This window comes from Phoxinus phoxinus (assembly GCF_949152265.1).
Source record: "Phoxinus phoxinus genome assembly, chromosome: 8".
In the NCBI taxonomy this organism is placed as follows: Eukaryota; Metazoa; Chordata; class Actinopteri; order Cypriniformes; family Leuciscidae; genus Phoxinus; species Phoxinus phoxinus.
The window spans coordinates 23,492,581-23,506,536 of NC_136883.1; the positions used below are offsets into that span (position 1 = coordinate 23,492,581).

At 38.7% G+C, this 13,956-nt stretch overlaps 1 protein-coding gene across 3 annotated transcripts in view; it reads right to left on the reverse strand.

The window, feature by feature from the left end:
- The window catches only part of shank3a (SH3 and multiple ankyrin repeat domains 3a), a 363,988-nt gene that overhangs the window by 86,369 nt on the left and 263,663 nt on the right, over positions 1–13,956 (reverse strand). For all 3 annotated transcript variants that reach the window (XM_079620538.1, XM_079620540.1, XM_079620539.1), the window contains exons 9-11: positions 11,663–11,740; positions 8,799–8,865; positions 6,642–6,984 (exon numbers count right to left, since the gene is read on the reverse strand). In XM_079620538.1, coding sequence (XP_079476664.1) covers positions 6,642–6,984; positions 8,799–8,865; positions 11,663–11,740 — 488 coding nt within the window. The remainder of the gene's footprint in view (positions 1–6,641; positions 6,985–8,798; positions 8,866–11,662; positions 11,741–13,956) is intronic.

The window sequence follows — 13,956 nt, forward strand, 5'->3', positions numbered from 1 at the left end:
GTTTATAAAGTTCTCTGTGCTGTCTTTAAACAGCGATGATGAATCAGGGACTGGGTGGGAGTCGATACCTCCTCACTGAAGTCTATCAGCAAGTCCTCTGTTTCCATTCCCTCTGCTGCTGCTATCACGGGCTCACACCCCTGGTCAGACTCAATCTGGGGTACCTCTTCAGGGGTGATGGTAAGCACTGTCCTCTTTCTTGGGCTCTGGCTCACTCGTCGCGGCGGGTGGTCCCTCTACGTCTGCGGGGGGCTCACGCAAATGCTCCATGGTCGAAGGTGGTAAATCCGGCTTTGGGTCTGGCTGTGCTCTGGATCGGGGTAGGACGCTCTCCAGTCAAGTCTGGTGGAGTCTGGGAGGTCTATAGGGTGGTGGTAGTTGGCCACGATACAGAACAACGACTTCAGGATCTCGCCCTCGAAGGGGGAGTTGATGGTAAGATGCCAAAACTGTTTGATGCACTCTAAAAAATGCTGGGTTGTTTTAACCCAATTTTGGGTCAAATATGGACAAACCCAGCCATTGGGTTACATTTTTAAATTGCATTTTTGATCCAACGTTTGGGTTTGTCCATATTTAACCCAAAATTGGTTTAAAACAACCCAGCATTTTTTAGAGTGTGTAAGAAAAAGAGTCATGGTTCTCTTGAGCCACAGCAGCGAACCGCTGCATATACACTTAGTGGTTCGGTCATCTGTCACGGGGGGTTGCAGGCAAACAGACGAAGATGAAGAAGAGAGATCCAACACAACGTTTTAATAATAAGAATCCAAAACAGGTAGAGCAGCACACACTAAATGTAAAAGTGACCGGACCACAAACTTAAGTACTGACACAATTAAAGGTAATTAACGATACACAGCTGAAACAAACAAACTCAAACTCATAATGACGTGACCATGGTAACAAAGGAGTGGCGGGAAAATCAAACAAAGGAACGCTGAAGATGATATTGAACTCAGCGCCACCTCTTAAATCTCCCAGCAGCCAATAGGAAATCAGCAGACTCACTCCCCCAGTCCCAGCTCTTCCGTCTACGGGTGAGTGTGGAGGGAGTGGCAGGTCTGGATGTCCTGAGGGTGGAATCCATCACAGAAAGCTCCAGACTGAGAGAGTGCTCTTTCAGAGTGACACCTCATTTACCTGCCTTGCACAAACAAAATGGATTCCCTTTTGCCATCAATAAATCACTCAATTCTCCTTCCATCTCTTTTTCCTCTCTAAACGGAGCTCATAAATCGGGAAAGTAATGAAACAGTAGAAATGAGGTAAGGTCTAAATTTTAGCCTCTTTGCTGGTGGTAAAAGACAAGTTAATGATGAGTAATGAGCTTTCGGCAGCTTACAGTCAAACCAGCCCACTGGAACGAGATTTTAATCATATTTTCACAGAAAAGTAAACTTACACTTAGTTTTCACTGTGCATTACTCATTAGGAATACTGCAACAGATATTCAACCTTTTAATGAGTATGAGAATATTTTCGTTACTTGGATAAAAAAGGTTAACCAGCAACCGAGAACAACATGGTTGTTGTCAGGTCCCAATATTCCAATTTAAACAGCTAAGCAAAATTGAGTTATGTGCATGAGCACTTATCATAAAGAACAATCTCCCAGACCGTCCATTATTTCTGAACACTCTGTCTATGACAAACTTCATCAAGATGCTGTATTGTATATTATATAACTTGGTTAAAGGGCAACGTTTTGGGATTGACAACAGCATTTAAATTTGGGAATGAATCCCATAAATTAGCATTCTGTGTGAATGAATACAGGAGTCAATGGCTAGCCATTTTAAAACGACCACTGATGTAGTGTTTGGTTTCAGCTCGCTTGGCTGCAAACCTGCATGCACAATAATATATCTAAAAAAAATGTATGCTACACGCTGAAAAAACGCTACACGCTTTTGCCTTTTTTCCCCGGTACAAACATTTAAACATTCTTAAATCACAATACATTTACTTTAGAAGCAAAATGACCAAAAATCTAAAGTATTATTTTCTGAAAAGTTAGTTTATGCTTAAAACAAGAAAAACAAAACAAAAATCCCAGTGATATTTAAAGAACATGAGACACTGCCACACAAAATTTGTTATAATTTCTCATTGCACATATTTAATATAAATATACGATTATATCCAATTCATAATTATACTATCTCATCTCATTAACAATTAACAACTTGATGGTTTATATATTTGACAAGCACAGACAAACTGTTTGGGATTTATTCAGTGACACCATCACCTCTATCAGAAGCTTCATTGGATCTTTTTTCTTTTTATAACTTACAGATTCATTGCAAGAGCCAAAGTTAACACAACATCATACACTGTAAACCAATAACATTTGCACTTGACCTCTGACCTTTGTTTCCTCTGTGTTGTTGCCATCTGTGCACCCATAGACCTGTGATCTCTAAATCCACTTTGACAATGTTTAGAACAACATGTCATGGCCTCGAATGTGACCCTGAATAGGAAGTGGGCGGCCAGTACTGAGCGCTCCGCTACACCACTAATTACACACTCTCCTGGTCACCACGGTCACCTCAGGGAGAGACAGGTGGACACAGCTAGACAAAGGCCAATGACCAGAGAGGCTTTTATAGAAGACCAGACACCAAGGACAGACGTTTTGGCTTAATTCCTGTATGTATCATCACATTCTGTGTATTAAACAAACACACAAACCACACACACTGGTGCCGGTGGTTCTGAATATTAGCAGGCCAGGATGTCAGGAAATACTGACAGATGGACAACTAGGACAGAACACAGCAAACGCCCCTCAGGACCACACAAAGAAAGAGAGTGAGCCCTAAAGTGTTGTTCATTAGCAGAAGTACACCACACATGCCGGTAAAATTAGAGTCCTGTGGTCCAAATTAGCACACAAAGCCAAACAGTGTGCTGCTGAAGGAAGTTATATAGCACAAAAGAATAACTTCAGAAAGTGGCCATCACTTTTCTAACCTACAAAACTGCAATATGTATCCTGTGCGTGCAATAACAGATCATTTTGAAACATGGTAAATACTATTCCAAAACCATTTTAAGACGGGCATGTAATGTTGCTGCTTCAGGGTTTTGCCAAAATGCAAAGAGAAAGGGTATATATCCTTTGTGGATAAGCAAATCCCAAAATGCATTGAGGTTTATAATCCGTACCAGATGGAGAATTGAGAGAATCTATAAATATAAAACACTACTATTCAAAAGTTTGGGGTTAGTAAGATCTCTTTTTTTCAGCAAGGACATATATTAATTAATTCAAAGTGAAGGTAAAGCCATGCATAATTTTTATACTTTTATATTCTTTATAAAAAAACATTTGATGGGCCCTATTGACTTCCATAGTATTTGTATAGCCTATCAACTGTTTGGTTACCCATATTCTTTAAAATATCTTCATTTGTGTCCAGCAGAAGAAAGAAATTCATACAGGTTTGGAACAACTTGAGGGTGAGTGAATGATGACATAATTTTCATTTTTGGGTGAACAATCATTTTAAATTCAGCCTTCAAAAACATAAGAGAGTTCTCTTAAAAAAAAAAAAAAAAAAAAGACACCCTAAACTTTTGAATGGTAGTGTATTTATATATTTATACAATTCGTCATCTATTTAAATTTACTGCATGATTTGCTGATTAACTGCATTAATTCCATTGAATTAATAATAATAATAATAATAATAATATATTATTAATATATTTCCTGAGAAATGTCTCCAGATAATTCAAAAACTTCAGATTATTGTTGCAGACAAAAGATTTGAATAGACGAAAAGTGGCTTTATAAGTCAATCAATATATTGTTTGGTTTATTTCAGTACCATTTCCATATAAAGAGTATCATGTTAGGTTAGCAAAATGCTAACGTCAAAGTCAATCGGAATCAATTGTGAGTGGTCTCTCGTGCACGTCACACTGTTTTGCGTGGCATATAATAGCTGTGATTGAGCACATTTCAGATGAGTGTTTCAGACAGTAGAAACATTACACCTGCTCTAAAAGGCCTTTGCTGTATCTCCAGTGTCAGATTTGTGCTGATTAGCGCTACAACACACCCACCAAACACCCACTACCCACTAACCCTTGGAATAATTCAAAGTACTTCCTATTTACATTAGACGCAACACTAGGAGTTTGAATTTCAAACTAATCTGTGTAAGTTTAACGTTTTCTTCATCCATTTGGAAGTGACACAATTATAAAGTGCTATGTCTCACAATCTCTAAAAACCTGTCAGTCATCTCCCTGCAGTAAATACACAATATGAGACTTAAAGCAATGTTTCAGGGAAATTCAATAAGGCCTGTTGGAGTCCCAAAACAGAGTCAATTCCAGCAATGTCCCACAGCTCTGCAGGAGAAGAGAGTCTAATCTGAATATATATTAAACATTTGAATAGCACGATTTAAAAGGAGCAAATGTCGATCAAGCGTAGATGTGGTGGATTACAACAGTGTTAGTATTTTAGATGGAGGCGAACGATCAGAGAAATCTGAGTGACTTCATTCAAACACGTCTCAGAGGCCATAAATAAAGTGTATATGATAACTCAAAACACTTGGTATGCATTTTAACAACAACAGTATCAAAACTACATGCATAACCTCTTTCAGAAAACACCATACAATCTACAAAGAAAACAACTGATTTAATCGTAATACCATGGTATTCCTTGAAGTACCTTACAGTACCATTTATGTACCACAGTATGTGAATATAACTATATATAACAGCAGCACGGAATTACCCTTACAAAAAATAACTGGTTCCGTGGTACACTAATGGTAATACTAGGTACTTTGAAGTATACCATGGTACTTCCAAGAACAAGATGCACTACCCTGAAACATATATTGTTTCAGGGTAGTGTGTATAAATAAAATATGTATGTTTACCATCTACAATACTAATACCATGTAGTACCATGTAAATGCCATTCAACATGAATTTCAGGGCACAGTACTTTTGTAAGTGAATATATTTGAAACAGAATCATCAATGCACACTTTGTCATTGTTTGACCCCTCTTACGGGGGCTGATGGGTGACCGATATGTTGAGAGTTATAATTAAATCATTGATCATTTGGCAGTGCTGTTAATGGAGGAATTAATAATCCCAAGCCTAGGCAGAATCGGCAGACTTTTCTGCACTTTTTTGGGGGAGGGGATGGAAAATTGATTTTAGTAAATTGATGATACTACACTCTAAAAATGCTGGGTTAATTTTCCAAACCAAATGCTGGGTTGTGACTGCTGGATACGGCAGCTGATAAAACCCAATTTGGGTTAACAATTGTAAAAGTGATTTTAAAGGTATACACTATGTAACATTTGGCCCTCTAGTGGTAAAACAAAACGGCATGCTTTTGCAGAATAACGCGGATGAATATGATTATCCTACTGCTCATAAAACATTCACTACTAAGCTTAAGAGATATGACCCGCTTAGATGGAAAGGATCTCAAGATGACTAGAAGAAGTTACTGTAGCTATACCATTAATAGACATACCGTCCTATTAATTAAACAATCCTTCACAATAGATAATGCTTTACCATGAAATCTTAGAGAGATACATATCGCAATTTATGTGCCACGAAGAAAGCAGTTGCTAGCAAGCTGCAAGTTCAAACTAGACAGACATTTATGAGAAGACTTCGAGGAAGCTCATATTTTGTGTCTAATTATTTACTTATGTGGCAAGTAGCCGTGTAATAAGCGGTTGTACATCCAGCCGGTTGTTATTGCAGAATAAACCACTTTAGGCTGATGCAAGACTTATGGAAGCTTGTTTCTGCCACAGAATAAACAAATCAAAATGGTAATTGTGACTTTTTATCTCACAATTCAGACTTTTAATCTTGCAATTCTGACTTTTTTTCTCAGAATTGTTAGATATGAACTTGCAATTGCATGTTGTAAAGTCATAATTGAGAGATATAAAACTTGCAATTGCGAAAAATAAAGTCATAATTGCGTGTTATAAAGTCCTCAGAATTGGATTTGCAATTGTGAGTTTATATCTCACAATTCTGACTTTATAACACGTAATTGCGACTTTATATCAAGCAATTTGACTTTATAACTCGTCAATGTCCGAATTCTTAGAATAAAAGTCACAATTATCTTTTAAAATGTTTTATTCTGTGGCGGAAACAAGCTTCAATAAAGACCTAATCACCCTGTCAGGGTTTATTCTGCGATAACAACCAGCTGGATGCACATTATAACATGCTTACCATAGTGACTCAGGGTAAGACAAAAACATGTTTTGGAAGAACAATTGATGGTGAGAATTAACTAAAATTAATTTTATTAAAAAAGTTACATAGTCTGCCTTTTATTTAAGTTAATTTGAACTTAAACGAGCAGTAAAACAAACATTTTTAAATAGTTGAGTAAAAAAACAACAACAGCCCAGCATGTTGGGTTACTACACATTTTTGGGTTGTTTTTAAACCAGCATTTTTATTGATGCTATTGATACTGGAGTGTATAATAAAATTAACCAAAATATTTTATAAACGACCCAATTGATGGGCGTTTTTACGAATGAGAAATCTGCAGAACTTTGGGCAGAGATCTGTAGGTCCAAGGACCTGTGGATGTGCGATGCTTACCTGAGGCGTCCGCGGCTGTGGGAATGCGTGAGGGGCGTGTGTCGGCGTACTGCGTGTGTGCCGGGCTCCTCGCTGACGCGCTGGAGGGAGGGCGAGCGGGAGTGTGAGGAGAGTGAGCTGCCTGTGCTCTGCAGGCTGCCGTCGGCCGCCGCGTCTATCCCCGAGTGTGCCAAAGGGGGCAGGCTCCTCAGAGACGGCACGGGGGAGTGTGCGGGGCCGGCATCAGCTACGTTGTTCAGATTGTTATCAGAGGCGGAGCGAGGAAGCGAGCGTGATGATGTCAGAGTGTCGCCTCCAGTCACGCGCCGGCGATTTGTGTAGGAAGGCGTTTCCCTGAAAGGCACTGGAAAACAGGAAAAGCAGGTGTCAACAAAAGGGCACATTGAACAAGAGTGGGCCGTACCTGACAAAATGTGAGGTACAATTAGCATAATTTGTAAATGAAGGGTACAGAAACCTCATCAGGCATTCAAAGAGGTAAACAAAAGATGTACTCAAATTGCAAAGCACCTCATCTATTATTTATAACCAAAACACAGTTTCCCCTGACTGCTAGAACAAGGGTCGTTTGCTTGGGATGTTTTTTGGGTAAAAAAAATGAATATTACACAACACACTTTTCTTGTTTTCCAATAACCAAGATATGAGGCTGTTTTTTTGTCCAGTGTGGGAAGCCATTTATAAAGAGCATCAACACTAGATGGCAATATCTCACCTCTCTTAAATGCAGGTAAAACTCTGTACTGTTGCTGTTTCAAAGCTATTATATAATTTAAAATGCACGGTGCCATGTATATCAGGGTCAAAAGAGTTCATTTGGCTCAATGACAGCCAAGTTTAATGATAGAATGAGAGAGAGAGAAAGAGACAAGCAGGATAAAAGAGTGCACTGCGCTGTCATCCTGACATATGGTTTGCTGTCAGTCTCATAGCTGATTCTCTCTAATCTGTAATGTAAATTAAGTATTGATCAAACCGCTGTACTGAACATCCACCAGTCACCTGATCAGATATGAACAGCTCTCTGCCAATCAGAGCAGGGCGTGAAGCAAGAACACGCAACTCAATACATCCGATAACATTGGACATGTGTGGTGATGTATTTCATATACTGTATATATGGTATATATATATATATGGATGGATGGACGGACGGACAGAAAGAGTTTTACGTATCTTAAGTCAATTTATCTTGTTTTAAAGGATGCTTAAATGAAACTTACTGGTAAAACCAAACAAAAATATTAATTAAGAAAATATTATTTCCCTGAACAGCTCAATTCTGTTCATTTTTTATGGCTTTTAATAATAATTAATAATGTCAAACTGACAGTACTAATAATTATCATATATATATATATATTACTATTTGTATATCCAGATCACTCCTCAGTCAATAGTTTCCCCCTGAGAAAGTTTAAGACGGGCAACTTTAGTTGGGCTGCTTGTTTGATCCGTGTAAATACTGCGCTCCGTAGCCACGCTGTCTGCTTGTTTAAATCCTCTACTCTTCTGCCCATTCATTCAGAGTGAAAAGGCCAACTGCCCAGCCCACTCAGGACACACACGCTCACTCTCTCTCTCTTGGTAACTGATGGGAAGAAATAAAATGGACACATTCTGAGAGGCTTCAGCATTAGTGACGAAATCCCATAAACGGTGTGTTTTAAGGCTGCTTCTGTGTGTTCTGTCAGTGTGTGTGAGAGTGTACATCCCATCCTTCATCGAGGTCGCACACCGTTGTGATGAGATATCGGAGCCTGCGGCTACACTGCCATTGGCCCAAATCAAACTCCCAACACCTGCTGAGCCTCGGGGATTAACCCCTCTCCGTCGCCATGACAATGGTACTCCACACTAATGGGTACGATCCATTACAGTGGCCCGACAACTGGCTGCCTGCTATTCCCCGCCAGAACTAGCGTGTGGAATGAGCTAGCCTTGCCGTTGATGCTGGTGATTAGAGTGATGTCTCTCATTCACACGAATGCCGCGGACTCACAAACGCACACAGAAACACAAGGGACCACTCTCATTTTCATGTTCGCCGGCTGCGGCGATCTGTTGTGTTTGTAGGGATTCATTAACACGAGGGATCGTTTGTGCTTGCTCAAATTTAAAGCAGCTAATGATGGTGGAGGTATATGAGACACTTACCAACATCTGATACTTTGTGAGTCTTTATAATTTCTGCCAGGTCAAAGTTCCCAGCTATAATAGCCACCTATAGAAAGAAATAAAAATGGGTTATTTCACTGCCGCACATCCCTGGGCAAACAAAAATCCCCAGTTACTGTTTTATAACATTGACTGCAGTTCATAACAGGGTATGATGTTACCCAAACATCGAAGTTAGTAATTCATAAGTGATAACCCAGACAGCAGCAGAGTGTCGGCCCAGATCCGGCCCACATCTGGTACGTGTGGAATCCAGATGTGGAGCGGATCTTGACCGAACTATGTCGGTGTCTGGGAAAGTACAGCCAGTTTCCAGGAACACAAAATAATTCTTACAAGCTGTACATTACCCTGTCTTCATACCAAAATAAATAAATATCGATTCAAATATTGATTATAAAGCTGCAATCATTTGTAATGAAAAGAGATAAAAGCTATGTAAAATGTACATAGTACTAGGGCTGGGCTGACAATATCAACTAATATAAATCGATGTATCTTAATTTTGATAAAACGATATCAAATCTTAAATCCTGATATCGATCTTTTAGTCTATGCTGTTTTCTTTGCTAAACATTATTTGTCCAACAATCACTGGCTTTATGCTTACGTTTGATATGAAACAAATTCTGTCCGTTTTATCACGGAATTCAAACAATAAATACTGTTTTGAAGCTCTCTAATGTGGCATGACAGATCACTGTAACCGCCTCAGTTCAAGCGGCAGCGCGAGGCGCATGTGAACCGACCATATATTCCTCGGCACTGCTAGTTATAGCACTAAATAAACATGAATGAACATGAGCCTGTGTTGTAAAATACTGAAATGTATATTATTGCATGTAATCGCTTAATCAACCGTGTTTCAACCGCAGAGAGATGTCATTAAAGCAGTTTGTAAACAATGTCACCTAATGTTTAATTTACCTCAGGAAAGCCAATTAATGTCCAATGCTCATTAGTCAGCTAGAAAAACAACATCAACAATTCTAGGGTTGTCGTATTTGTTATATTATTCTAATTTAACCTTTTAGATAGGCTCTCTCATTTATTGTATGTTTGAATAAATCTGCTATGAAATCATATTTTTTGGTTTAAATCACTGCCAGTTTCAAAGTTTATATTCCAACAACGATTTGGAGTAGAAATTAAAACATGAATTAGCATGAATTTGTACTTGGTTGTTAATTTTAACCTTTAATATTATAGTAATGTACCAACTGACAGGGTTACTTAATTTACAGCATTAGTTTGAGAGACTGTTTACCTTTAAGAAAATTTTACTCATAGGCATAGTGTACCTCATATATATATATATATATATATATATATATATATATATATATATATATAAATCAAATCAAGATATATATATATATATATATATATTCGTGTCAATGCACAGCCCTACAAAGTACCATAGTATATTACCATCAGATTTACATGGTACACATGGTACTGTACTTTTCTGTAGGCTGTGTACTATGAGCAAACAGGTCTCATGGCACAAATAAGTAGAAGCATACCAAAAACTGGTTCTGTCTAATATGATACATGAATGATCTACAAGTCTCTCTCTCTCTCTCTCTCTCTCTCTCTCTCTCTCTCTCTCTCTCTCTCTCTCTCATGAATATGAGGGCTAATTAACTTTTCCTCACTAAAAGCTGAATCAAAGCAGCTGTCTAATGGTTTCCGTGTTGGTTTATGCAGCCGCACCAAGTCGGGTTCCCCCTCCCCATTTACTAACAAATTAACTTTGATCTGAGCAGAAAATCTGTGTCAACATCAACTGTACTGTGAGTTCAAGCAGCGAGCATCATGGAAGATGCGAGACAAACACTAATATAATGTTGTTCAAATGAAGCAATTATTGTACTTGTTGGCTCAGAAGGGCACAAGTGAAGCGTTTGATATGTGATGTTCACACTGACCCAACAAATGCCAAAAGGGTTAATACACTATTCTAGCAAATCATATATAGGGTACAACAGAAGGCACACCTTAAAATATTTGCTTTTCACTACTCCCATAGTGTATGACTGCAGAAGAAATATGTTTGTACTGAACATTGTTATACATCTTAGCTTATACATGCATGAGGTGGCAAGGTGGGTCACGGGGTAAAAGGCTCACCAGCATGGGGCAAAAGGCACAAAGTTGCAGATTTAACTTTGCGCTGCTGCCCGCGATCGCGTCAAGTTTTTGTGCCATCTAGTGGTTTAGAAGAAAATAAAATCAAAGGCGCCTTTCACCCCGATGCGCCTTAGCCCTGTTGTACCCTATATTCTCTCAAAATCACTAAAAGAATTTACCTATCCAAACTTGTGAACAGTAGCGTATGTTCTTTCAAAACATTCTTTGAAATATCTTGGAATACCATATGCAAACAATGAAATTATATCCAATCATAAACTGTACTACCACTATATATATCAAATGGATATGTTTATACACCATCACTTTACCATTGATTAAAATATGTTTATATTTATAACATAAATGTATTACATTTCTCTTGACTCTGTTCGCTATCTTGAATCAAAATGTTCCCTGAGGTAGTTGCAAAAAATTCAATGCTAACTTAAATTTTGGCCAAATCAAGGTATTGTATCATTTGGATGCCAGTTAACATCTTTGATATCAGATGCCCACATATGTTGTCTAGGTAGATAGCTAAAGTCTTCGTGGCATCAGAAGCCCAGTGTGAACTGCTCTTGGCCATACGTTCAGTATAGTTTGGCTCTGTGGGCTGTGAACAACAGCATCAGTTTAAATAAGATCCAGCTCCATTGACTCTTTCACGGTGTTTGACCTCCAGGAACCCAGGGGTCTTGCGCTCTCACCTGGAAGGCAGTTTGGCTGTTGTAGTTCTTAATCTCCTTATTCGCCCCTCTGAACAGCAGCACTCTTGCGCAGCTATCCTGGAGAGAGACAAACAGAGAGATCACAAGCGGCATGATCATTTGTCGGTAGTAAAATGCGCACACGGCGTGTCCATGAAAATTTGCCCTAGAAAGTTTTGGAATGGAATGAGTGTGTTTGTGTGCGCGTGTCGCTTTGACAACAACAGAAATGACAAAACTGATGTTCCACTGGGACCAATTAGCCCACCAGCTCAAATGTATCAGAGTGAAAAACAGAGAGAGAGAGAGAGAGAGAGAGAGAGAGAGAGAGAGAGAGAGAGAGAGAGAGAGAGAGAGAGAGAGAGAGAGAGAGAGAGAGAGAGAGAGAGAGAGAGAGAGAGAGAGAGAGAGAGACGACCACAGAGCTGCTCTAATGGCAGTGTTTCTCAATGGGTATCTGAGACTGAGTGTTTAGAAGGTCAGCATAGCATCTGGCTATCATCTCTCTCTCTCTCGACAGTTTTGACGGTCCACACACACATTTAGGAGCTGTATCGCACAAACATGACTCAGCTGGGACTAGTGTCCTAGTTTCCTAACAGTGGTGAGTAAACATTAGTGTCTCTTGGCCCACTAACACACCTTCAGTCGAACCTGTGTGCTGACGTTTAATTACACATGTAGTGCACTTCTTGTACGTCTCTCTCAAACACACACACACATCTTAAAAGCATTTCCGGTAAAGACAGACAGATAATTGGTTAAATAACCAACAATTGTTTACAGATATACACTACCATTCAAACGTTTGGGGACAGTAGGTTTTTTTTGCTCGCTTGTTTTCTAATACTTTTATTCAGTGAGGGTGCATTATATTCATCATTAAACAATTTATCATGTTTCCCCCTCAAAAATATTGAAAAGCACAACTGTCTTCAACGCTGATAATAATGATGATCTTTTTTTTCTTGAGCACCAAATTAGCATATTCGAATGATTTCGTGACACTGAAGATTAGAGTAATGATGCTGAAAATTCAGCTTTGCACCACAGGAATAAAATACATGTTAACATATGTTTAAATAGAAAACAGTTTTTTGAAATTGTAATAACATTTCACAATATCACTGTTTTTACTGTATTTTTGGTCAAATAAAGGCAGCCTTGGTGAGCATAACCAATGTTCAAAAACATTAAAACATTTTACAGACTCAAAACTTTTGAACAGTGGTGTATATACAGCATGTTTTATATTTATAGTATACTGTAGCTTATCCTCATTTTAGGGTGAGACATTGCAGCAACATCTCTTCTCTGATGACGTGTTTACTGGCGTGAGACAATCTGTCACTCACATGAGATCACAGCAATAGCCAACCACAACGATTCAACCATTCAATCAAGTCGTCTCAACATACAGTATTCCAGTCTTATCGAATGAGTGAAGAAACAAACTGCATGGAAGGACAAGTTAAGTATTTTGCAATGTGGGATACATAATCTGGTTCCATGCATTATATACAGTACACACTGCAAACATAGCAGTATGTTAGTAGTATGATAATATGCTATTTGGAACACAGCCTGTCATACAGGAGACTGAGTGGAGCGCTGCATGCGTTTAATGCTACGGCTCTGTGCAAAAATCAATATGTAATTTCGACTGCAGAGTGAATTAACAGAACGATGATTGAGCTTCCACATCACACAGACGTTTTTCTCTCTTTCTTTCCATCTTTTGCTCTCTATCTCTGATACGCTCATCTGCACTATTGATCCATTTTAAGGACACAAACTTTTCAGAACTGAAAAATAATACGCTATTTACACTAATGCAAGACAATAACTCAAAAGCCATGAGATCTGCAGCAGTCTGGAGAAACGGCAGTATGAATGAACTCTACTGGATGTGGCCTTTTATGCCAACGGACTGAATATCTGTGTGCTGGACAACAGAGCAACATGTGACCTCTAGTGGCGAAACTTCATAAGAATACAACTAAGAGACTATAACGGACATCACTATTAGACTCGGGTACATCTGAAATGAATTACCACAATAATACACCAGCATACGTTATAGTGATAAACCATTCAAATGAATTTTTGGGCAAAAAAATTATAATTGTGAGTTTGTGAACATAATTTCTGTTCAGACAAAATGTATTAAGTTCTGATAATATTGAACACCATAGCAATCACATAATGATAACAACCACTCAGAACTCCGTAGCAGCCACATAGCAACACCCTGGCAACCACTCACAACATCCAAGCATCGTAGTGTCATATTT